The sequence below is a fragment of the Crocuta crocuta genome, unplaced genomic scaffold, assembly GCF_008692635.1.
Source record: "Crocuta crocuta isolate KB4526 unplaced genomic scaffold, BGI_CrCroc_1.0 scaffold48, whole genome shotgun sequence".
In the NCBI taxonomy this organism is placed as follows: Eukaryota; Metazoa; Chordata; class Mammalia; order Carnivora; family Hyaenidae; genus Crocuta; species Crocuta crocuta.
Window position 1 is genome coordinate 4,299,387 of NW_027533089.1, and position 26,378 is coordinate 4,325,764.

The 26,378-nt window shown below is 38.9% G+C and overlaps 1 protein-coding gene across 1 annotated transcript in view; it reads left to right on the plus strand.

The window, feature by feature from the left end:
- Nucleotides 1-26,378, plus strand: part of PLPPR5 (phospholipid phosphatase related 5) — a 127,659-nt gene that overhangs the window by 77,795 nt on the left and 23,486 nt on the right. The window contains exons 5-6 of the mRNA XM_077746072.1: nucleotides 8,321-8,497; nucleotides 18,557-18,691. Of these exons, the coding sequence (XP_077602198.1) occupies nucleotides 8,321-8,497; nucleotides 18,557-18,691 (312 nt within the window). The remainder of the gene's footprint in view (nucleotides 1-8,320; nucleotides 8,498-18,556; nucleotides 18,692-26,378) is intronic.

The following is a 26,378-nucleotide window of genomic DNA, read 5'->3' on the forward strand; positions in this document are numbered from 1 at the left end:
GAAACTCCTGAGAAGTTGAAGGAAAAACAAAGTAAATAGGCTTATACCTCATTTCTGGCCTAAAACTGGAAGAATTCAACCTCAATGCATCCCTAGAGCAGGCAGGTGAGGCAGCAGAGAAGATAGGCATGATGGGAACTAGAGGACCCTGCAACATAGCTGGAGAGGACACATAGCCCATGGGGGCTAGAAAGCAGATGTGCTGGAGATACAGAGGATTTTTAGAGCATGTGAGCCTAGATGGAACAAGTCAGCATGGGCTCACAAGGGCATTAGCAATAGTTGCCATTAGAGCAACCGGTGGAGACCGAGGGGAGAAGCACAGGGCAGTGGAAACCAGCAGAGATGAAGAGGCCACTCTGTAGGGAAGCCCTGTGGCTGTGCCGAGATCGCCTCCCCACCTGGGCCATGCAGTTCTGCAGCCAGAGTGCCATTTTGCCTGAAAGGGAAGAGTGAGAGACTGAGAACAACTGAGGGTTATTAAACATTCCTCTCTCCCCTATTTCATTCCTATTCAGTCTTGGATGAATGCTCATGATGAAGTTTAGATCAGTTATGGAAAACAAGGTAGCTGCATGCTTTATACAATCCAGATTGTAGTGTATAAAATTTATAGCTTCAATCCACTACTGTTCATTGTAGTCCCCCATCACAGCCCTGAAAGGTCTGAATTATGTGAACACAAATCTGTCTGCTGCAAAGTCTATGGTCTTTCCATTATCACATTACCTCCCATCACCATTCTGTTACATACCCTGTCAGAAACTTCACATTGCTGCTTGGCAAATCTATGAATGTGAATTAAGTATCGGTACTCTCAGGACATTGCACAGCTGGCTTAATAAATGAAGCTAAAAGATGGCGCTCAATTTCCCTGTACCCATATGCTAATAAATCTCTAGTGGAGTGCCATGAAGTTCCATCTTTGATGTTGTCTTGTTAGCAATGAGCTGTATGGAGCTAATGAGAAGCTCGGATAAAGAACTAATACGATACATATCATAAATGTTCAAAATGGTCTTGACAGGATGGAATGTTATTTTGAAAACAATGAAGAAGGGGCGCCTGGGTGGCTCAGTCGGTTAAGTGTCCGACTTCAACTCAGTTCANTCTCTCTCTGCCCCCCCCCTGCTCACGCTGCCTCTCTCTCTCTCTCTCTCTCTCTCTCTCAAATGTAAATAAAACATTTAAAAAAAAAGAAAGAAAGAAAACAATGAAGAAGTCTGGTTTTTTAAATAAATCTCAGGAGTTCAAAATGAGGGAAACTTGCTAGGCTATAAACCTATAAGAGAAAAATCACAAAGTATTAAGTAAATCACAAACATTCTGACTAGTAGTGGTATATTGTTGTTAGAAAAGAAAAACCAAAAAACCAATTCATTTCTTAGACTGTATTAATCAAAATAGTGAAAACCTGGAAATCGGTTTGAAGACAACCCAGTCCTAACCTAATTATGAACTATATAGATCCGTGAGTAAGACTATAGCATGCAGTCTAGAAAAGTTACAGTTGCACTCTGGGCTGATCAGAGTGTGTATTCACTGGGGACTTAATTTTGGACTCTGCATTTTGGGAGGAGGACTGGAATATATCAAAGGCACTAGAATGTCATGTTACTGAGGGATCCGGTCACAGGGTTATTCCCATATTGATGGGTGGAATTGAGGCCATAAGAAAGAAGAGGCAAAGGATAAAGTAGGTGGCAACCACCTACAAAGAAATCATTAGTGACTGTCTTTAGACAGAGAACTTAGAAGAGAGGGGAAAATGGCAAAATGGCATATGGAAAAAGTGAAAGAAGCATAGAAAGAAGAGAAGGAACCAAGTTCTCCACATGCTTGACCACAGTGACACCAAAAATCCAATTATGCCCATTCACCAGGCACTGCCTTCACCATCACACAGCATGACAGGTCCTGGGCTTACTGGATTCTTCTGCCTGGCCCTGACTTCACCCCTGCAGTTACTAGGCACTCACCGTGGGCCAAGCTCTGTGTGAAGAATGTTACCTATATGATGTCCTTTAGTCCTTTTAGTACTGTGCAGTGATACTTTCACTACCATTTGCCTTTTGGTACACAAGGAGACCAAAGCTTAAGCAGATGTGATAACTTGTCTACGTAAGTGGCAGAGATAGTAATTAAACCACATCCTGTTGGTTGCAAAGCAGATGAGCTACTCACTAGGCCACAGTTCTCTCCTCCTCAGGATCAGTTTTATAGATTCCAGTACATTCTTTGATTCATACACTGAGTAGATATTGATTAAGAGTAGTAATTTTCCAGATAATCCAGTGAAGAAATGGGCAGAAGACATGAACAAACACTTCTCCAAGGAGGACATCCAGATGGCCAACAGACACATGAAACAATGCTCAGCATCACTCATCATCAGGGAAATGCAGATCAAAATCACACTGAGAAAACACCTCGCGCCAGTCAGAGTAGCTAAAATGAACAAATCAGGAGACTATAGACGTTGGCGAGGATGTGCAGAAATGGGCACCCTCCTACACTGTTGGTGAGAATGTAAACTGGTGCAGCCCCTCTGGAAAACAGTGTGGAGGTTCCTCAAAAAATTAACAATAGAACTCCCCTATGACCCAGCAATAGCACTGCTAGGAATTTACCCAAGGGATACAGGAGTGCTGATGTATAGGGGCACATGTACTCCAATGTTCATAGCAGCACTTTCAACAACAGGCAAATCATGGAAAGAGCCTAAATGTCCATCAACTGATGAATGGATCAAGTGGTTTATCTATACAATGGAATACTACATGGCAATGAGAAAAGTTGAAATCTGGCCATTTGTAGCACTGTGGATGGAACTTGAGGGTGTTATGCTGAGCGAAATAAGTCAGGCAGAGAAAGACAGATACCATATGCTTTCACTTATAGGAGGATTAGGAGAAACTTAATGGAGGACCATGGGAGAGTAGAAGGGGAAAAATAGTTGGGGAGAGGGAGGGAGGCAAACCATGAGAGACTCTTGAATGCTGAGAACAAACTGAGGGAAGATGGGGTGGGGGGAGGGGAAGGGAGGTGATGGACATGGAGGAGGGCACTTGTTGGGATGAGCAATGGGTGTTATATGGAAACCAACTCGACAATAAACTATTTAAGAAAATAAATTAAAATAAAAAGTCCTCTGGGAAAAAAAGAAAGTAGTAGTTTTCTTTTGACATCATGACAGATTACCACAAACTTAGTGACTTAACCCAAATTTATCATCTTCGAGTTTTGCCGCTTTGAAATCCACCATGGATCTCACTGGATAAACTCAAGGGTTCAGCCCAACTTCACCCTTTGAGGAGGCTCTAGAGGGATTCATTCTCAATTTTTTTGGTTTATCTTAATTCCTTAGCTTATGGCTCCCTTCCTTCCTCTGTCTCATAGGATTTGTGTGTGGGCATCTTTAGGGAGCTATATTTTTCTTACCATAGGCACCTACCCTGTACCAGGTATGGCTACGGGCAGTATGAGATAGACAAAGAGGAGAAAGATAATAAGCAAGTAAACAAATACATGCACCAGACAATTTCAGCTAGTGATGTGTGCTTTCAGACGATACAAGAGTTCAGAAATTCACTTTTCCCCAGGCATGCCATTCATGCATTCATTTATACAATAATTTTGAATACCTCCTATGTCAAAGGTGATCTACACATTTCAGGCAGAATGGTGAACGGATATAGATTCCATCCGAATGGAGTGTTCTAATGGAAGGAACAGATAAACATATATACATAGAAATGGATAACATGATTTCAGATAGTAAAAAATGCTGTGATTGAAATATTCCACATTCCTTCCCCTGCATATTTACATTTTCATTTATTCATGCTTTTATTTAGAAAATCCAGTAAGGCTTTATTGCGGACTTACTGTGTGTCAGGCAAAGTGCTAACTAAGCACTGTGTTTACAGTGCAGAATCCCAGTTTCACTGCTATATCTTCACTCTAGTGAAGGAAACAACTAAAATGAATAAATACCATACATGGTGGTAAGTATTCTGAGAAAAGACAAACAAGATTCTTGGAGAGGACATAGCAGGGGTATCACTGCTGGCCCCTGGGTCTATGGCACCTTCTCCCCACCACTTCTTCTTTACTGGGAACTCTCATACTCATCCTTTTGGATTTCACCACAGATGTCTCCTCTTGAAGAAACAGTTTCAGGTATATAATAGGTACTTCACAAACACAAATGTTTTGTCTGTTTTTATTTTTATTTGCTTATATAATAGTATCCTTTATAAAATTTTATTTATTTATTTTGAGAGAGAGAGAGGCAGAGGGAGAAGAGGAGAGAAAGAATCCCAAGCAGGCTCCATGCTGTCAGTGTGGATCCCAATACAGGGCTCGATCTCACAAACTGTGAGATCCATGACCTGAGCTGAAATCACAAGTAAGACACTCAACACACTGAACCTCCCAAATGCCCCTATAATAGTATCATTTTCGTATCATACAGTACTTTCTCAACTTACCCAACAGATGGATGTTTATTATCCCAAGCGAGTCAATTCACATTACTGAGTAACCTGGGCATTATGATTACATTTTAGCAAAAGCAAATAAGTAAGCAAAATTCCTTTATATGTGTGTCAGTTATTGTATCTGTTTGTATAGACAAGAAGAAAAGTATAGAAGAATTTCTTTCATGCTGTTAGCAGAGAGCAAATGATCAGCTTTGGTTTCTGCATCTTTGTGCTAATAAATACTCCTGGAATGGATGAACAAAGACTGCTAATAATGGTTAAATAATGAGGACACCTTTATAGTAGTGAACATCCACTGACCTTAAGGACTGAGTGGATTTCATCTTGCTCAAATCATAGTCTTCTGTTTGTGTTTTATTTTAGCTACATGTTGACATCTGGTTAACTAGATGTTTCATAAGTGAATTAAAAACCAAGAGAGCATAAATAATCAATTTCTGTACTGTATCCAACTTGCTTAATAGATTCTTATGCCATAATTTCCTCCTCTGCAAATTAGGAATAATAGACTTTCTGTAATAACACAATTAGACTGGTTAAAAGGCACTTACATTCATAAAGTACCAAAGAGTTGTCGAGTAGAAGTGAAAACTCTCTAATTTTTCTTTTGTGACATCCATACCAACGGATTATGCTCTGGAAAAAAAAATCTATTATAAAGCAATGTTATAATCTGCCTTAAAGTTGAATGTATTTAAACAAATCTCCCCTTTTCCCATCACCTTTAAAATGCAGTCTTCTTCCGTTCTGGGTCTGGACATTAAGTGGGGATCTGGTGGAGGGAGAGCCAAATCCAGGCCAGATTATATCTTTGGGCTTCTTATAACCAATGCTGAGTCATTAGAGTTATTAGACCAAACACTCTAAAGGGTCTTCAGAGAGGCATCGCCCAAGCTTATAGATTAAGCCTACACAACTTGGACAAGCATCTGAGATGGCCTTTGAGGATGAAGGGGAAGACAAATGCTTTCCAAAACCATATAGATTCTGTAGATTTTCCACACAGAGCATATTACATTACTTTTTAAAAAATGTTTATTTATTTATTTTGAGAAAGAAAGAGAACATGAATAGGGGGAGGGGGCAGAGAATCCCAAGCAGGCTCTACTCTGTCACCATGGAGTCTGATATGGGGCTCAATCCCACAGACTGTGAGTTCATGACCTGAGCCCAAGTCATGAGTCGGATGCTTAACCAACTGAGCCACCCAGGTGCCCCTGCATTGCTTCTTTTTTCTCCCTAATAGCAGAGTACAGATGTAGCCTCACCTCATGATACTACAGCAGCCTTCTTTCTCTTATTTTTGACTTCCCTTCTCGTGCATTCACTGATACTCAGCTTATGTCCATTGGCCATTTCCTCCATGCAAGAAATCAGTAAAGGAAGAAGAAAGAGACACTAAGAGGTGCCTTATTTCTCATTTACACTCTCTGTTCTCAGCAGTGCCACCCCCATATCAAATTGTGTTTTCTTCATTATAAGCTTTATCTCAATTCAGTTTTTTCATCTATAAAATGAGGGAAATGATGAGATCTGACTTATATGGCTATTTTGAGAATTTAATAAGATAATTAATGTAAAATACTTAGAACATTGCCTTGAACAGTGATCACTCATGAAATTAAAGTTACGATGATTATTAGCAATATTAATACTGATCAATTATCATTCCACATTATTTTGTCTTTTTAAGGATAGGGTATGTTTAGAGTTCTGACAGATGTGAAGAAATGCAAAAGAAAGAAATAATTAATCAACCTTAAAGCTGTGTTAAAGAAAATCTCACGAACAGCCCAAATTTCACTCCCTATTCATACGCAGTAGTCAAATAAGGAATTATTCCATTAAATGCATCACTGGAAACCTGAAGTAGCGTGATATCCCTGCCTTGTTATTTGTGTGGGCACAGCTCTTTGATACCTTCTCTCGGGGTGGCAAAGCACCATTTTCTCTTTCTCGTCTCTTCTTGTTTCTCTCTTTCATATTGTGTTATCTTTTGTAATTAAAATTTTCAGCTCTTCCAAGCACAGGCTTAGAGTACACAGACCTAGCTCTGAAGGTCGCAGGCCCAAGATGAAACAATTCAGCTTTTTTTTCTTTTCCTTAGAATATTGGGACTTCAGAGAGATTGCAGAGGGCTAGAACTTGGATAGATAGAAGGCTTGAATCACGTTGGCTCTTTAAATTTTCATGCAGCCTCTTCTGGCAGCTAACAGGGCTGCAAACTTTGCCCAGAAAAAAAACGGGAGGGGGGGAGATAATTACTAGATTTCATAGCATTCTGAAATGACTGCTGTGAAGTAAAAACTTAAGCGCTGATGTTTGGTTTAATCTCTTAGGCAAGTGTATTTGTTTTTTTGTTTTTTTTGTGTGTTTTTTTTATTCAACATAGGACAATAGGCAAGTGATTAAATGCATCTCTAAGTATTTCTTCTGAGTATATCATCAGTGTTAGATACCCACTGACATTAACACCATAAAAATGTATTGTACTATCGAAGCTACCTCCTTTATAATTACTTTACTACTGACTTGACGTATTAACTGACACGCTTCCCTTGCAGTCAGCAGCTTTGCTTATGTAGTAACACAAGGTTTAAATCATCAGCGATTGAGCTGTACAATAAATCAGAATGGAAGAAAGAACAAATTATTCTTGAATGTGGTGACTTGCAACTTGAGAACATTTCATTTAGTGCAGTCAGTTGGTACTATATGCTCTTCATTGGCATATGTGAAGACACCACAAATGTAGGTATCTAGTCCTTGTTTTGTTTGCTTTAAGGAGACATTTCCCCGATTGTAATTAAGTTTCTTTCTTATCCTAATTTTGGCTGATAAAATTTAATTAAAGCAAAGTAATTTCACAATTTCTGATAACAACATAAAAGCAAACCTTGGCCCTGCACTAAGGCTCAAATTCCTTCTTCAAAATACTGTCTACTTAGTGAAAATCAACTGTGCATATATTTTATATATATAAACATATAAAAATATTTTATATGTTTTTATGTTATTTCTATATAAAAATATAAGGTATATATTTTATATAAAATGCATGTTAATAAATTAATAAAATATAAATATTATGTAACAATGTATATTGTTTTATATAAAAATATAAGTACATAAAGTAATGTATGTTACATTATATATTATCAATCAGCTGACTTATCAATTATGCATTATCCCAAAATAGCATACAAAATGTAAGCATTAAAAACACTCGTTCATCAGTTTGCCCCTTGTAACAGTAGTGATCTAAGATGTAAATTCAGATAAAACACTAGGCACATTAATCATTAAATATTAATAGTTTAATAGCTATATTAAAAGTTAAACAAAACCACTTAGAATATGAGTGCTCAGTGTTTCTAAATGATTAATATTACATAAGAATTGACCATTAGTAAATATCAGGTAAGTATAATGAAATAATCACCATTCTTTTTTTTGTTTGTTTATTTTTAAGAGAGACAGAGCATGAGCGGGTGAGGGGCAGAGAGAGACACACAATCTGAAGCAGCCTCCAGGCTCTGAGCTGTCAGCACAGAGCCCAACATGGGGCTTGAACTCACGAACTGCAAGTCAGGACCTAAGCCAAACCAACTGAACCACCCAAGCACCCGAAATTATCATCATTCTTAAATTCTACTTCTAAGAAACGTCTTCCAAAATTCATAAACTACAGTTAATTATTTGAACCCTATAGGCATAGGTATAGCTATAAATATATATGTGTACATACAAATATATCAGATGTATATCAAGAAAATATCTTCATGAAAAGTTATGTTTTTCATTTAATGTTTCAGATGTATATTACCAACACAATCAAAGCCAAAGGAACAAGACTTGCTAAGCCCGTTTTATGTTTGGGCTTAATGTGTCTGGCCTTTCTTACTGGACTCAACAGAGTAGCAGAATATCGAAATCATTGGTCTGATGTGATAGCAGGCTTTCTGGTTGGAATATCTATAGCAGTATTTCTGGTAAGTAGAAATTTATTTGGATTTCATTGCATTTTTAATTAACTTTTATAATTACCTATAATACCAGTGTGAATCAACAGGTTTGTCTAAATGTGTTAGATCACATTATAATATGTTTATTTGAAATCATTCGTTTCTTCCTCCTCCCTCATTCATCTTGCCTAAAGTCATATTTGGGGATGAAAAATCTATACATTTTACACTTAAAGGTGAACAAAATATTTTCTTTCTTTTTTTTTAATAGCATGTGACTCTTTTTTTTTTAAACTTTTTTTTATGTTTTTTATTTATTTTTGAGAGTCAGAGAGAGACAGCGCAAGCAGGGGAGGTTCAGAGAGAGAGAGATATAGAATCCAAAGACAGGCTCCAGGCTCTGAGCGAGCTGTCAGCACAGAGCCTGCCGCGGGGCTCAAACCCATGAACTGTGAAATCATGACCTGAGCCAAAGTCAGACGCTTAACTGACTGAGCCACCCAGGCACCCCAAAATATTTTTTTAAATATTTTTTATTCATTTCTGAGAGAGAGAGAGACAGTGTGAGCAGGGGAGGGTCAGAGAGAGAGGGAGACACAGCATCTGAAACAGGCTCCAGGCTCTGAGCTAGCTGTCAGCACAGAGCCTGACGCGGGGCTCGAACCCACGAACTGTGAGATCATGACCTGAGCCGAAGTCGGACACTTAACCGACTGAGCCACCCAGGTGCCCCGCAAAATATTTTCATATAAAATGGAACAGGTTTGAAATGCTCAGTCCTCGGATAGTTTTCAAGATTGGGTTGCGTGGATATTTTAAAAATTTACTCAGGTCACCTCTCATCCTGGAGTATCTAGAACATTCTGAAGTACCTCCGGGTCCCATCACAGTTCTCTTCCTGAACCACCATGCAGAGCACTTGCTAACAGGTAAACCTCATTTGATAGATGACTTGGTTCCCTTCAGTATCTCGAAGTCCATGGATGGTTTCCAAAACAATACCATCTCAAGCCAGATTTTGCCAGGTAGCGAAGACAATATGTAGTGATGTCTAATGAAGTAAGCATGCCATCTCCAGCCCTATTATAAAATCTCCTTGGACTATGACTGCAGGTTTTGGTTGTTGGAAAATATATTTTAGTCTGGCTTTAGAAATAACCAATCCATTATAAGTGTGAGTGTATAACATTTAACCCAGATGGAAAATGTGTAGACTGTAAATCAAAACATATTTTGGCATTGACACATTAGACTAGAAAAAAACACTTTATTTCCATTTTGATTACATTTAAATTGCTTCTTACGCTTAACTTCTCTTCTTCAGCTCCTTTCCCTAGTTTATAACCAGTAAGCGAAAACTTGTATGAACCTTTCCCAGCTAACAATTTTGTGTGCCGGGCATTTTAAGCAGGTTCTTTTCTGTAGAACCTCCTGTGGTAGAGTGGTGAGTATGACCTCATCCCTCCCCCACACTCCGTGCTGCTTTTCTTCCTGATGTCCTTTGGTTCCCCAGGTGCCTGCGAGAATTAGGCCCACCCCAGTCTCTCTCCCAGAGATACCGTATAGCCTCAGGAAAACCGGGGCCCAGGCTTTGGCCAGACCCTTTTCCTTGCACCACAGTTAGAAACAGACTGCACTGTTTAAAACAAAACAAAGCAAACACCTTACATAAATCTTATGAAAAGAAACACCAAGCATCAAAATTTCAAAGCACTAGTGTCCCATGTAACTGCATTTCAGCCTCATGGGTGCAGAACATCTTCACTGGCATCTCATCAGTGTCCCTGCTTTATCTTTCTGTGGCTGGAGCCAACTCCCCTTCACTTCCAGTGACTAGCTTGACACTTTCCAAGAGCAAACCTAGAACTCTAGTCCCTTCCTCCCTATCTGAGAAGCATGTGGTGAATGAGCAGGACTGTGGATCCCCCTTGGGCTCAAGACCCACCTACTGCACATATTCAGAACATTCCACAGTGGGCCTCAGACATCCCCAGGCACCTAGAAAATGAACTTATGGAAAGGTCACGTGAAAATAATGCTTTAACTGTAGTAACTAAACAAGCGTTTGTTCATTCACGCACAACCATTTCTGAGTGTGAGTGTCTACAGGTGCGAAGCACTGTGCCAAGAACTGGGGGTGCAAGGAGGCTCAGATAAACATGATCTGTCTCCCGTGGGAGTTACAGTCTGGTCCAGGGGTCAGACCATAGTAAGTTATTCCATCAAATATTCCCTTCCTCTCTTCCTTCATAACATAAACGTTTACTGCACTCTTGCTATAATCCAGGCACTGTGCTTGGTGCTGGGGATAAATAACACGAAAAGGATAGAGCCCATGTACTTAAAAAGATCACAGCTGGGTGAAACAAGATAGACACAGAGGGGTTTATAGAGGGTTAAATGTAATGATATCAGTGTGTATACTCAAGAGATCTCTGTTGGGATTAGGGACCGTTAGGAAAGGGAGGTGATACATAAACTTGAAAGATTCGTGGGGCACCAGGGTCGCTCAATCCGTTAAGCATCCAGCTCTTGATTTCGGCTCAGGTCATGATCTCATGGTTCATGGGATCAAGTCCCGTGTCTTGATGCTTGGGATTTTCTCTCTCCCTCTCTCTGCCCTCCCCCACAACCTCGCTTGCACACGTGCACACACATGCACATTCTCTCTCTCTCTCTCAGAATAAAGAGATAAACATTTTTTAAAAAAGAAAGCTTCGTAAAGTAGAGGTCTAAGCGGTGGCAAAAGGAATGACGGGCAAAGAGCACAGTGTATAGAAGCAGTATAAAATGCTTTGTAAAAGAGGCATTCATGGAGCTCTTTGTGTATCATAGGCCTGGGCACAGCATGCACACATGAGGGGAGGTGGCATCCTGGAGTGATACCTGTTGTCAAGTGTCAGTGACAAGAGTGGAAATATAAAAACACTGGAGAGATGTCCTGAATGGCCTTGTAGGTTAGAATTGAGAGTCACTGTCAGAGTTCAAGGGAATTAAAGCTGGTTGAATCCCAGCTTCTTTTTTTACTCAGTTTGTGCCTTGAGCAAATTACTTAACCTTTCTGATCCTCAAGTTCTTCCTACTTATTTTTTTAATGTTTATTTATTTATTTTGAAAGAGAGTGAGAGAGGGCATGAGCAGAGTAAGGGCAGAGAGAGGGAGAGAAAGAAAGAATCCCAAGAAGGCTCCATGCTGCCAGCACAGAGCCTGACGTAGGGCCTGAAATCCCGAACTGTGAGATGATGACTTGAGCTGAAACCAAGAGTTGGATGCTTTACCGATTAGCCACCCGGGCAGCCCTCTTCCTCTTTAAATGAGGCCAGTAACAGCCTCCTTAAAGCTTATCAGGATTTAAAAGTTGAAATGAAAGAGTGTGTATGTTCAATGAATGGCTACATGAATGACTGACATCAGTTCCATAAATGATAGTTGGCTTCCTTTCAGCTCCTTTTACTCTATGGTACAATTTGTGCTTTGAAAATAGGTTTGCTGGAAAGTGAAACTCCGGGTGCTGATAGAGGAGGCACGTCGTACAGAACAGGGAAATAAGATGGCACAAAGCGGGCTTGTGTGAGCTATCAGAGAGGTTTGTGGAGGTGGAAAGTTTGGAGCTCAATGGCACACTAGAGATGAGGGAGTCGAAGAAGGAGCAGTCCGTGATGATTCCCGGGGTCCTTGTTTGGGCAAGTAGAACAGTTATTCTGTGCAGCGATACAGCTCTGGCCTGCAGTATCCTGGGGTGTCTCCAGTTCTGCAGTGTGTGCAGGACTCTGAAATGATTCCAGAATAAATAAACACTAACCTACTTGCAGCCTCTGTGTTTCAGTTAGAGGCATCCACATCCCCCAGTCACCCAGACCCAATGTCTCGCATCTGCCTTTGACTCATTCTTGTCGTTCATCCCCCATGCCCGGTGATTCATCTGGTCCCAGTTTGTTGCCACTACAAAATATCTCCCCCACATCTTATTTCTTGGCCATTCTGACTAGAAACTCTCAATTTTCGAGATCAGTGCCTCTGATCTCTCTTCTATCTCTCAGTTCCTAGCTGCCTCACTTCAGACTCTCTTCCAAATACCTCCCATTCTGCTTCTCTCCTCATTAGAACATAATCTGCTGCTAATAACGAGACAAAAAAACAAAACAAAACACGAAACAAAACACCCCTCATTCCTGCAGCATTAAACCCAGACACTTCCACCGGGCTTCCAGGAGCCTGTTATCTGGCTGCACTCTTCCTTCTTTTCCCTCCTTGCAGTGGAATTCTGTTCTTTGTTTCCACTCAGTTTTCTTTCTGTCACAGAAGGTTCTGCCCAGTCTGTATGTTTGCCTCAGCAAGAATGACCATTCCTCTGTTGATTTTATTTTATTTTTTTAAAGTTTATTTATTTATTTTGAGAGAGAGGGTGGGGGGAGCAGAGAGAGAGGGGAGGAGGGAGAGAATCCTAAGCAGGCTCCACACTGTCAGCAGAGAGCCCAATGTGGGACTCCAACTCACAAACCATGAGATCATGGTCATGGCCGCTGAAGTTGGGCAACTGAGCCAACCAGGTGCCCCTCCTCTGTATATTTTAGAGAACAAAACAGGGTTCTGGGAGTCATGTGAACCGAGGTTTGAATCCTGCTTTTGCCACATGCTATCTGTGTGACCTTGAACAGGTCACACTTTAGCTCTTCAGTTTTTCTAACATAGTGGGGCCTCCCTGAACTGTATTTAAAATGTCTTTCCCTTCCCAAGGAATTCTTTCTTAATTCCCCATTCACTTTTCTCCATAGTATGTTTTGACTTTTATATACCATATACAATATTTTTGTTTTTGTGGGTCTCAAACCGACTAGAACATAAGCTGCACATGCAGAAGGCATTCATTTGTTTCTTCTCCATGTAGCCAGTACAGAATCTGGTATATAGGGGGTTCTCAGGAAATATTTGATGGATGAATGAATGAATGAATGAATGGGGAACTGTTTGATTGCTTCCCACACCTCTTTTGAGGATTAAGGGAAATCTCATATGTCAGAAGTGCAGTCAAGTGTGTGGTGCAGAGAAGACGACGCTGGTTATCATAGTCCTCGCTTTTTTCTTTAAATATTTGATTTATTTTTGAGAGAGAGAGAGAGCTTGAGCAGGAGAGGGGCAGAGAGAGAGGGAAGCAGAGGATTCAAAGTGGGCTCTATGCTGACATCAGGGAGCCCGATGTGAGCACACTGTGGGATCAGGAACTGGGTGAACTCATGACCTGAGCCAAAGTCGGATGCTCACCCAACTGAGCCACCCAGCGACCTTGGTCCTCACATTTGATGACTATTCAAAGCCTTTTTGCACTTGAAATTTTTCTCAAACACGTGCCAACTTGCCCAGAAAGTGTCCCTGATTACCTGGTTCTCCATTTTTCCTGAATTTCCACTGCATTTGAAGTCTGGCTTGTTACATTCTAGCGAACTATAGAAATGATCCCTGAAAGTATAGTCTTGGCTTGTTACATTCTAATAAGGAATTATATTCTGTCCTGCTTATCACTCTCATTCGGTGTGCATTTTCTTTAAAGTTAGAGAACAGAATCCTCGTGCTTAAGAAAATACAAAACAAATGTTAGCTGAACAAAAGGTGTAGATTGGCTAATACTATTTTATACAAATGTATGCTTCAGAGTGTTTTCAAAAAAGATGCACAGCGTCGAGTCATGTAGTTCAAGTTTACTGAGCCATAGCAAGAACTTGTCATGTTACCATGTGTAATGTAATAATAACAATAAGAGTTATTGCAGTAGTCTTTACTACATTAACTCAATTATTCCTCCCAACAGCACATTGGGATGTAGGTATTGTTGTCCTCATTTTTCAGGAAGAAGTCTAGTTTTGTTGAGTTGCTTGCTCAGGCTCACAAAGTGACTAAACCAGAGAGCTGAAGATTAAGGCCCAGCCCTATTTGACCCCCAGAGTCCATGCATTTAACCCCATGCAACACAGATGTTTTACTAGCCACAAAGGAAGAGGGAAAATGACCACAAACAGATAAGATTATTATCACTACTGGAAAAAGAACACAAAAATATGAGCAGTGGTGACTTATTAGTGTCCTTTTAGTAGGACAGGGTAGAATCATACACATGGAAGCCACTAATGTAAAAATAAAATGTTTCAGAGGAATGTCACTTTTGGATTATATAGGAACAGCAGAAAACGTGAGAATTTTTGGCCTGGACACATGCTCATTTATTAATCTATTCATTCACTGTGGCACTGGGAATACAATGGTGAGCAAAAAAACAGAGACAGCATCTCTGCTCTCATAGAGCTTACAACCTTAGAAGAGATTATGTCAACCAAGGTGTTATGCTAACAGAGGTCTAATTTCATTAGAAATGGGTGCTTTGATGAAAAGCATGAGCGATTGAGGTGATCAAAAAAAACAAAAACAGCTTGGGGTCAGAGAAAACTACTGAAGAAGTAAAACTGAGATAAGATACCACAGATGAGTAGAATATGGTGCCCAGAGTGTGGAGATGAATATTCCAAACAAAATGGAGTGAAAAGAAACAGAAGATGTTTGGGAAGCACAAAGAAGGAAGGCTGCAAAGGTGGGCAGAGTTTACACTCAGAGAAATGGGGAGCTCAGCCACAGTGGTTTTAAGGAGGGTGACCTTATCCAATGTGCATTTTGGAAATATCATTCTGATGTCACCCTAAAAATAGATTGGAGGGAGCCAAGACTGGATTTAGGGAGACTTCATAAAGCTATGCAGGAATCCAGGAAAGTGGTGATGATTGCTTAGTCTTTGGAGTTGGTGATGGAGATAGAACGAAGCAGATATAAGAAATCAAAATTTTTCGGAAGGAAAATTGATCAAATTGAGTGACTGGTATAGGGGCTGTGAAGGGTCATCTGTTTTCAGCCTTGTGCAGTTAAGGAAGTGGACATGTGGGGGTGGTGTTCTTGAGAGGACCCAGAAAAAAATCAAGCTTTAGAGCAGATCTTGGGGCACTTGAGTGGCTCACTCTTGATTTCAGCTCAGGTCATGATCTCGGGGTTTTGTGAGTTCGAGCCCTTCGTGGGTTCTACACGAGCAAGGCAGAGCCTGCTTGGGATTCTCTCTCTCCCTCTCTCTCCACCCCTTCCCCACTCACACTGTCTCGGTTTCTTTTAAAATAAATAGATAAAACTTAAAAAAAAAAAAAAACTTAAAAAAAAAAAAAAACTTAAAAAAAAAAAAAAACTTAAAAAAAAAAAAAAACTTAAAAAAAAAAAAAGATGGGAAGATCTTGGGTTTCATTTTGAACACTTGCTGAATTTTTCATACCTTTGAGAACCAAAAGAATGGACTAACGTGATAAGATATTGCAACTTTTCCACTTAAGAGTTGAGAAAACCCAGACCCAGAGGCAGTCCAAAAACATGCAGACTTGGGATCAAAAATCAAATCTCTTTTACCTATGAGTTTTTACCTATGAGCATTTTTCTAATAGGAAAATAGTTCCATACTTGTGAATGTTAGCAAGCAAGACTTGTTAAATATTTGAATATGATTCCAAGGAAGATTTGGCAATTTCCTCCCTTATAATTTAAATAATAACAGTAATGAAGAATAATCATTATGCTAATAGATACTATTTAATGAATATCTACTATGTGTTTAAATAGTTCGCATATGAATTCTCAGCTGCTGCAGTGGTGTTGTCCTAACCCTCAATTAAGGCAAAGAGATAACTGATAAAACCTTTCAAAGAGTTTACCAAACCTAAATAATGGAAAAAGCAATGATACCCATTTCAGAAGCCTATATTAACTCTGGATGAACTTTTCTTCATCTCATGACTTCCATATATCTATGTATGTAATTATTTCGACAAATTTCACTTCACAAGAATTTGTAGCAGTTTTGCCCAATTTTTCACTAATTTAGAACATTAATGAAAAGGGAAACGTGTGTATACATTTCATGAAGTTGGTGTGAAACTGCTTGCTTGTTATGTTGTTATTGGCGAAACTTCTTGATATTATATTCTTTGTACTCTAGGCAGTGGTCCGTTGGCAAACTATAGCCCTTAGGTAAAACTTGGCCTGCTATCTATTTTGTTTTAAGTTATAGTGGAACACTGACGTGTCTGCTAGTTTATAAATTGCCAATGACTGTTTTCACACCAAAACAGTAGAGTGGAGAAGTTGCTGCAGAGATCATGCCAGCAAAGCCAAAAATATGTACTATGTAGAAAAAAGAAAGAAAGAAAAAAAAAGTGAAAAGAAAGGGGTCCCTGGGTTGGCTCAGTTGGTTGAGCATCCGACTTCAGTTCAGGTCATGATCTCATGGTTTTTGAGTTCAAGCCCCACGTAGGGCTCTGTATTGACAGCTCAGAGCCTGAGGCTGTTTCGGATTTTGTGTCTTCCTCTCTCTCTGTTCCTTCTCTGCTCACACTCTGTCTCTCTCAAAAGTAAATAAACATTGGGGAAAAAAAAAACAAAAAAAAAAGTACTGTGTGCCCCTTGCAGTCCAAATTTTGACCCTTCCTCTAGAACCATCACTATTAGTTTTTTATAGGGTCGTCATTTGATACTGGATCTATCAAGTACCTATCTCCAAGCCTGGACTATTCCTTACTTTAAAGATATTGATGGCACGATAAAGTTGATGTATCAAATTATCAGGCTTTGATCTGTGCTTTTGATCTGTAATTATACATGGATATGGAAGGATAATAAATGTATCACAACTAAGGAAATATTTTTTTCTAAGATAAAGTCACATAGTATGTTGCTATTATTTTGTAGGTTTGTAAATTTTATTTAAAAACTGGAGAATAATCAAGATCTAATTGACCTTTGAAATTATTCAGTAATGAGCCCTACTAAAGAAAAGCTTTCCAGTGGAGCATCTGTGAAAATATACAATGTAAATGTGTAATTATATAGTAAGCATTTATTTTTTAAAAAAATTAATATTAGAGGACACCTGGGTGGCTCAGTTGGTTAAGCATCCGACTCTTGATTTCAGGTCAGATCTTAATCTCACAGTTCTCAGGATCAAGTCCCATGTCAGCTCTGTGCTGACAGTGCAGAGCCTGCTTGGGAGTCTCTCTCTCTCCCTTTCTCTCTGCCGCTCCCCTGATCATGTTCTCTCTCTCTCTCAAAATAAAAAACAATATTTAAAAAAATTTAGGTGATAACTTCAAGTAAATTCTGTATTTTGGTTTGATAATAGACTATAAAACCCAGAAGAAAAGGCTGAAGAATACCTTACCCACTGAGTAATACAAGCAAATAATAGCAAGTAACTTTCCTCTGTTGTTTAATTCACTATTTCTTAAAGTGTGATTCATCTGCATTAGAAGCCTTTAGAATATATTTCAAAACGTGGCAACTCCTAGGCCCCCTTTTCATCTACAAAATTGGAGTCTTTAGAGGAAGGCTTAGGAATGTGCATTTCTAACAGTGCTGGGACTTTATTTTTATGTACACTGGAGTATGACAACCTCTGATTTAGTTCAAATGCTGTCACCTGTGTGGTATAATCAGTTGAAACAAGGGTCAATTTCCTTTATGTAAAAGGAATTCTATTTCACTGGTAACTCCAGTAAGCTATTGTTGAAATGCCAAGTATACATGGGATACAATAAGAGACAATAAACTAGGTTAATTAAGGGGATGCTACTAAATTAGAAAGTGCCAATTGTAGAAGGTTTATTATGAACGTAATGATCTTGAAGCAATAGAAATAATTAGCATTTAAATGAAGTTGTAGGTTAGCCACATTAGGGAAAGGTTAGCTTGCTATGAATTTGTATAAGGCTGTGATGTTATTTATGGATTGATTTGAGCATTGACTATAACCTAATTTAATGAAAATTTTGGAAAAATAAAATTGTCATTATTAACTGAGCTGCCCATTAATTGAGAAATTTTCTTGAACACATTTGCACTGGAATAATTATTAAAATTTATGCAAGATAAATCTGGATGTAAAGTTACATATGTGATATTCAGTGATTTTAGTACTTTATTACTATGATTAGATGTATTAAGCTACTCAGAGGGTCATAGTCATGAGGAGTGTGGCTTTGTTTCAACTGTATTTTTCTCCTAAAATTGTAGGTTGTGTGTGTGGTAAATAATTTCAAAGGACGACAGCCCGAAAATGAACATATGCACATGGATCACCTGGCACAGATGCCAATGATCAGCATTCCTCGCGTAGAAAGTCCTTTGGAAAAGGTAACATCTGTACAGGTGATTCATAATTTAAATTCTCAAATGTGATTGTTATCAATAGCAAATGAATAATCATTGCTGAGAGTTCCTGCACATTTTTGATTTACTGAAACAAATTTAGAGTCTAATGTGGTATTTAGTGAGAATTTAGTCGCTGAAGCCATCATCTTGGAAGAATGCAGATCACATTGAAAATATTTCTTTGAATATCTCGTGCTAAAAGCTGAGTATTTATGCATGGAATATGATCTGTACTTTGCTGTAACTTTGAGATAAGGAACATTATGCAATGGTCTCATGCAGGGCCAAATAATAAGATATTTTTATTTGAGAATACATGCATTTTTTCAGTAAAATAGATTTCATTCTTTACATGCTCTATTTATGTGAGAAACTGCTTAGTATACTGCCTAGGACATAACAGGGCTCACTGAATTTTGTTAAATCTCATTACAGAAAGGTCTGGCAGCAGGAAAAGCCCGATCATGCCCTCCCTAATCAGGGAGGTACTGAAGGAAAGGATGGAGCCAGACCAGGTTGCATTTTGAATGGCAGGTCAAGGCTTCATTGGGCATGACAATGAACACAGAAGCCAAATATTTAACAAAAATTTTTCTTGAGACTAATCTTGGGAACTAGAGAGGGTAATATTTCTTAAATGAGGATGCAGTTATGTAGATTTGTAATTGGTTAAATGATTGCTCAGAGGGTTACTAAGGGTAACCTCAGCCCTGTCCATCTCCACATTTTGATCAATGTGTTGGATGAAGAGATCAATTACATGCTAATCAGGAGCTTAGATGGTATGAATCAGTGAGGGATAATTAATACACCAGTTGAAAGAATAAAAGAGAGATTAGATGCAATTAACAACTAGAAATAAAGCACATGTTTTGTATTTGGATTTAAAAAGAAGTTCATGTAGGGTAGGGTACTTCTAGGTTAGCCGTGCAAACAAAAAAAAGGCTCTGGAGGGTACTGTAGGTTACCATTCAGCATGTGTCAACAGCATGTTATGGCTGCCAAGTTATAGGATCTTAAGTCCCACTTAGGGAAAATAAAATCGTGAGTGAGAGGATGGATGGTTGCTGTGCTCAGACTAACTTGGAATACTGCATACTGCCCTGGTGACATAGTTTTAAGGTGGGCATCATAAAATAGAGTAGTTGGCAATCAAATGTTTGTTAAATGAGTGAATGAATGTGTCCAAGATGGTGCGTGGACTCAAATTCATGGATTATGAAAGCCTGTGGAAGGAATAAAAAATGATTAGAGAGAAAGAGAACTCATGGAAGAAGCAATAACTTTCCATATATATCTGAAGGACTATTGTATGCGATTTGTTTTGCCAGGGCCTCAGAGGTCACAATTAGGTTGAAGGAAAAGAAAAGTGTAAGAAGATAAATAATGTCTGGAAAGAAGGAAAAACTTTCTAAAAATGGAACGGCTTCCTTAAGAGCAATGAAATTTCCTTTTATTATAAGGATCCAAGAATAGTTAAAAAATCACTCTTCCATAATACTGTGGAGGGAATTCAAGCAGCAATGAGGATAGAGGTACTAGATCATCATTATAATAATAACAATAATAGTGATTACCATTTAATTATCTTTCAGTATGTGTCAAGTACTATGCAGATTGCTTATGTAAATTCTACAAACACACTCCTATGCTCTGCAAATATAACTTCATTACTTACAACAATTTAAAAGCTGGGTGTCATTAAGGTGGCAAATGCTGCTCGTAGTCTATCAGTGTCCCTTCTCCCCTTCTTCCTTTTAGTAACTGAACTCCCCGATCCGATTTTAGCTACATCCACCACTGCCCAGCCATAGCCTATATTTCCCAGCTACCACTGCAGTTAGATGTGACTGGTCAGCTAAATTTAGACCAATGAGATGTAAGCAGAAGCAGTAAGCACAAACTCTGTTCATCGCTGGAAGACTATTGTCTCTGTCTCTTCCCACCCTTCTCATCAAGTGGAAAAGGTAATGCCTGGAAGTAATCTTTAACTTTTTTAAATGACCGATCCATTTTGACAGTGTAGGTTCCTGGACGAGCTCATGGAACAGTCTACATACACACTCCACTCTAGATGGTTCTGAAAAAGAAAGACACTTCTTTCCTTTTTGAGCCATTGGATTCCTTTCATCTCTTTTCCGCAGGGGCTTAAATGATGCCCTATGGCAATAAATGTCTCCATTGTAGAGTTAAGGAAACTAAACTCCCAAGTAGTTAAGCAGTTTGTAAAAGTCCACATCACTGTTGAGCAACAAAACTATACAGTGTGATAGTTCAAGATACATGTATTGTACAAAATTAGATCTTTTCTGACTCAAGAAATATAGAAAGCAGCAGAATTTAGGAAGAAATATTAGACAGATTTTGAAGACAATGGTCAGGGTAACAATTAGTCTTCATTTTATGTATCTCTGAAGTTAACTTGAACAGTAATTACTATTGAAACGCCCAGAGTTCGAGAGACCCCAAAAACAGACCACCAGAGACCAGAGTCAAAGCCAATTGGCAAGGGTCGTTTATTTGCAGGTTCGAACCTGGACCTCCGCGCACTCGTCGCCGGTGACGCTGAGAGGCCCCGAACAANTCTGTTGTTTAACATGTTTATTTATATAAGGATTCTTGAGTAGCCTCCTAGCAGGGCCAAATATTCTGGTACATTATTATATCATTCAATATATACAGTGTATATTTATATATATATACATCACTCCTGTTGTTGAATTTATGCAAGTTGTATTTCATTTACAGTGATTTTCATTTACTTTTTAAAATATGAAACAAAAATATTTTATTAGCATCTATGGATTTCAAGATATTAGTGTTTATTAACTTACTTCTTTCATTCATTTTTTTGTTTGTTTATGACAAACTCATGTGCTCTGTTTTTACTTTGGTAGTTAAGGAACAAAGGTGATTTGACTCTGATTCGGTTCTCCCCTTGACCCACTGTGCACTGGCACACAACTCGCTGAGCTCTGACTCTGCTCCCAGCTCCGCCCTCCCTCCCCGTTTGTAGCCAGAATGTTGTCTGCACAAGACAGGGTCTGCTTCTACATCACACAGATCACAGGAAGATCATGAATCAAGGTCCTGGGGACACATCTCAGGCTTCCCTTTGGAGCTCTGCTGCTGAGAGGACATGTATTTGTGCTCATCAGCCAGAAAGGGAGGAAGGCCATCACTTAAGGGAAGCACACGGTGTTTCTCTTTCTTTTATGATAAGGAGTACTTGGAGTAAATATATTGCTTTTCATCATAACTCATGATGGGAAACAAGTGAATGCAAAATTCTTCCCAGTAGTTTGATCTTAGTAATCTAATCGGTAGTTGAAGAGTGGCTTTAGGTTCTTAAAGCTGGCCCTCTGAGAAGAGAAAGAGAGTCCAGTATTAAAGTTCCATCTCCAGCATGCCAGTCGTGTGAGCACTGCTATGCCAAGCTGTCATTTTCTGCTTGTCATTTCGTGTGGAGAAGGCAAAGGGTTTCTTTTTTCTTTTAGAAGTTGTGTACTTATATAACCTCTCATGTTCAAAGTACATATTTGATAAACTGTAAGCTACAGAGTAATTACAGCATGCCAGCATTCTTTATTTTTATGCCAGCAATTTATCCCTTAATTATAGGGGGTTTGTCATATAGTTAATTACCACAGTTTATGAGGAAAAGTCATGATTTTTCTGAAAGCTGAGTAAATCTGAACATTCATTACATTTGGTTTTATGAAAAGAATTAATCATCTATCGAAGCTGGCCCTCACATCTCATAGTCCAGTAAATTTTTAAGTTGCCAGTAACTTCATCACTGCTGTTTATAATAGCAAATCATAAAAGTCTAACTGTATCAGCTGTGAATGATTAAATCGATGCTGGTACATCCTACAATGGAATCTGGTACATTATAATGCAGTGTTTCAGCTCACACGTTCTGGAGGTAGACTAGCTGGGAATTGGGGACAATTTTGACCTTGGGCAGCTTATTCAAATACTCTGTGATTCAGTGTTCTCATTCCCAGAATTGTCATTGTGAGAGTTGAGCAAGCTTTTAGTAAAGCACTGAGAACAGTGCCTGGAACCTATAAAGCCCTAACCATTGCCATTTATAATTATTATTACCATTTAGCAGTTGAAATGGATGAGGTAAATCAAGACATAGAAAGTTTTTTGATACATACTGTAAAGTTTATTTTTAAGTTGTTATATATAAAATATGTGTGTGTGTATAATGAAGCCAGTTATGCAAATTACCACACAGATAATTTCTTTCTAGTAGGATAGAAAAGAACACATAAATGAGAGAGAGAGGAAAAAAAAAAGAGAGAAATTAGTTACCAATCTGAGAGCAATGCTTAAACCTAAGGAGGCAAGTGAGAGAGTGGAAAAGATTTTTTTTTTTCTTTCCTTGCCTTCCTTCCTTGGTTGGCTCCTTCCTTCCTTCATCACTTCCTCCCCCCCTTTCTCCCTTCCTTCATGTGTTTTGTCATTTGTTCTCTCTGTCTTTTTCTTTCTGTAATGAATAATTGTATAACAAAACCAATTACAACTTTAAAACATTACCCAGTTTTCTTAAGCTGCTCTAAGGAGGTTCTGGTCATGCTTCTTCAGATTGACTACTGCAATGTTCAGATTTACCAGTCCCTTGGAAAGATTCCCTCAGAGCAATTTAATCATACGCTCCTTCCTCATGACTCACATGAACCTTTTAAAAGGGTTTGGTTTTTTTTATCTGCCGAACTGGGCATGGAGGACTTGGTTGTGGCTCACATGCCTCCATGGCCTCATGCCCAGGGTCCCGCTTCCTTTGGCACACCTGCAGCCATCCCCACTTCAGATCCTGTGTGTCCTGAGAAACCGCACACAAGTCTTGTGCATGTGGCTCTTATTCATAGGATCCCCAGTGTTCCCACCCCACCAAGGCTCCAGAAAACCAACCCCATAGGTCACATCACCCCTTCCTTTCAGACTCATCCTTTTCTGGCTCCCTTCTTTGAGGGCCCATGCAAACAAAAGCTTCAGTAGTGCTGGCTTCTGGCTCTCTCCAAATGCATGAAGATATTCTTTTTTTTAATTTTTAAAAATGTTTTATTTATTTCTGAGAGAGAGAGAGAGGGAGGCAGCGTGAGCAGGGGAGGGTCAGAGAGAGAGGGAGACACAGAATCTGAAACAGGCTCCAGGCTCTGAGCTGGCTGTCAGCACAGAGCCTGACGCAGGGCTCGAACCCATGAACTGTGAGATCATGACCTGAGCCAAAGTCAGATGCTTAGCCGACTGAGCCACCCAGGCGCTCCAACTCCCCCCCCCTGCCCCCCGCGTTTTTAAATTTGAAGATATTCTTAATTACTCTTGGGAGTCCAAGAAACAAAAGTCTGACTCTCCTTCTAGGAAGTGGAGATGGAAACATTTACATATTCATTATCTTTAGTTCCTTATTTTAGCAAGAGTAAAGAATTAAATAGCTGTGCCACTAGAGGAAAAACTAGATAGAGTAAAATTTTAGTCATTTCTACTAAATATCATATAAATGATCCGGTTTGAAGGCTGTCATCTAAGGGCAATTAAAATGTTTGTCAGTAAAGAAGCTCAATATTGCAGAATTGGCTAAAATCCTATAGAATCTCAGTAATACCCCAAAATTTCAAAGAGAAAAGATGAGAGATAAGAGCAATCTCTGAGAGAAGGAGTCTATTCTATTTAGAGCACAATTCAGCACCTTGAACCAACACCATTTTGAGACTAGCTGAGCAAATAAGCAAATACACAACAAAAGAAAGTCTTCAGACAAGAAGCTTTCCCTCTGATCAAGCTTCTCATTAATATTGGTTCATGGCAAATGAAGGAATACTTTTCCTCAACTGAATGGGTGCTATAAATGGGGTGGAGAGTTGCCTTCATTAAAAACAAACAAACAAACAAACAAACAAAAAAAGCTGGGTCCAAGGACTTCACTATCTACCTAGAGTAGAGGTTAGGCTGAAGTGACTAGCAATCATTTTGATGGCCCAACAACCACGGGAATGGAACTGTACAGGAACAGAATGACCATCCTATAGTCTCAGCTTTTTCTACCATTCCACTCATCAAATTATCAAAATTTATTATATTTATTATATGTATTATTGTATGTATTATAAAACTACATCCTCCATCTTTTCAGCTCAAGATCTAAGGTAAGGATTCTTCAAGTGTTTGTGGAACAATCTGGGGATCTTTGGTGAATCTTCTCCCACTCATTTTAGGAGAATGAACTAAGCTAAATCCATTATTATTCAAGTATAAGTAATTAGGAAAATTACTTAAATCCTTTAAAATGAAGTCATGACATAGATGAGAGAGACAGACACATGTTAAGAGTTAGAATATGTTTTTGAAAAATATTAACTACAAAAAATTTAATTAAATTCATTATGAATAGAATCTTCTTTTCTCTGTCAAGAAAATTAAAGAAAATGTGTGAAACGAGAGATGAAAGGTAGGGGACACAATGACACAATTAGGAAACTAATGTAAGAAAACAAATAACATTATGGCAGGATGGAAACCAATAGTAGAAACCATAAAGAACAAAATCCACAGTGGAGAAAGACTTATCACTTATATTAAGGATAGGTTTCAGCATATGTAGTAAAAGAACAAGAAAATAAAATTGATCAGAGAAAAGATAACAGATACAGAAGACATAGTACAAAAATCTAACCTGAATCATTGTAGATCCAAAAGGAGAGGACAAATAGAAGAACTACAGCAATATTCAGAGATATATATCAAGGAGACTTTTCCTTCAAATAAATACCTTTAGTCCAGAAGAATTAACTAGATACAAGGTAAAATTAAAATATATACTTAAAACTTAGATGATATTTCTCAGTGAAATTTTTGGATTTCAGTACTTAACAAAGAGTCCTATAAATTCTGTGGGAGATGTTATTATTCTTAACTATCCCCTTCCTTAAGCAGAGTATCCATCTTGCTCCAGTTACTTAAGATTTGGTCAGTAACATCTGAATGAACCTGATTTATACCCCATCCGTCAGAAACGTGTAGTGTCATCAAGAGTTTTGCCAACTTTGTTGCTCCTGGGCCTCTTTCCAGGAAAAGTTCATTTTCCTGATAGGGGCTGTTCCTTCAGCCTAGACCCTAGAATGGGAAGAAAAGGGAAGCAGAAAAGCACCTAGCCAGTAGCCTGGAGCGGATCTATAGAATCTGACCACCAACATTTGGTATGAAAGAGAAATATGTATTTGTTGTTGAAGCCACTGAGTTTTTAAGGTTTTAATATAGTATATCTAGTGAAAATTAACACATACAACAAGGCAGAAAAAGTTGTTTACCTACCAAAGTCTGATAGCACACTGGCCTCAGATTTCTCTCTCTGTAATAGTAGATACCAGAATAGAAAGGAGTAGGAATGCTGTTTTCAGAGTTTTTCAAAGAAAAAGTTCGTGATACAAGAATTTTGTTCCCACCCAGAGGTGCCTGGGTGGCTCAGTTAGTTAGGTGTCCAACTTTGGCTCAGGTTATGATCTCACAGTTCATGGGCTCGTCGAGCCCTGAGTTGGGCTCTGTGCTGATAGCTCAGAGCCCAGAGCCTGCTTCGGATTCTGTGTCTTCCCCCTTCTCTGCCCCTTCCCTGCTCATGCTCTGTCTCTGTCTCAAAAATAAATAAAGGATTAAAAAATTAAAAGAAAAGAAT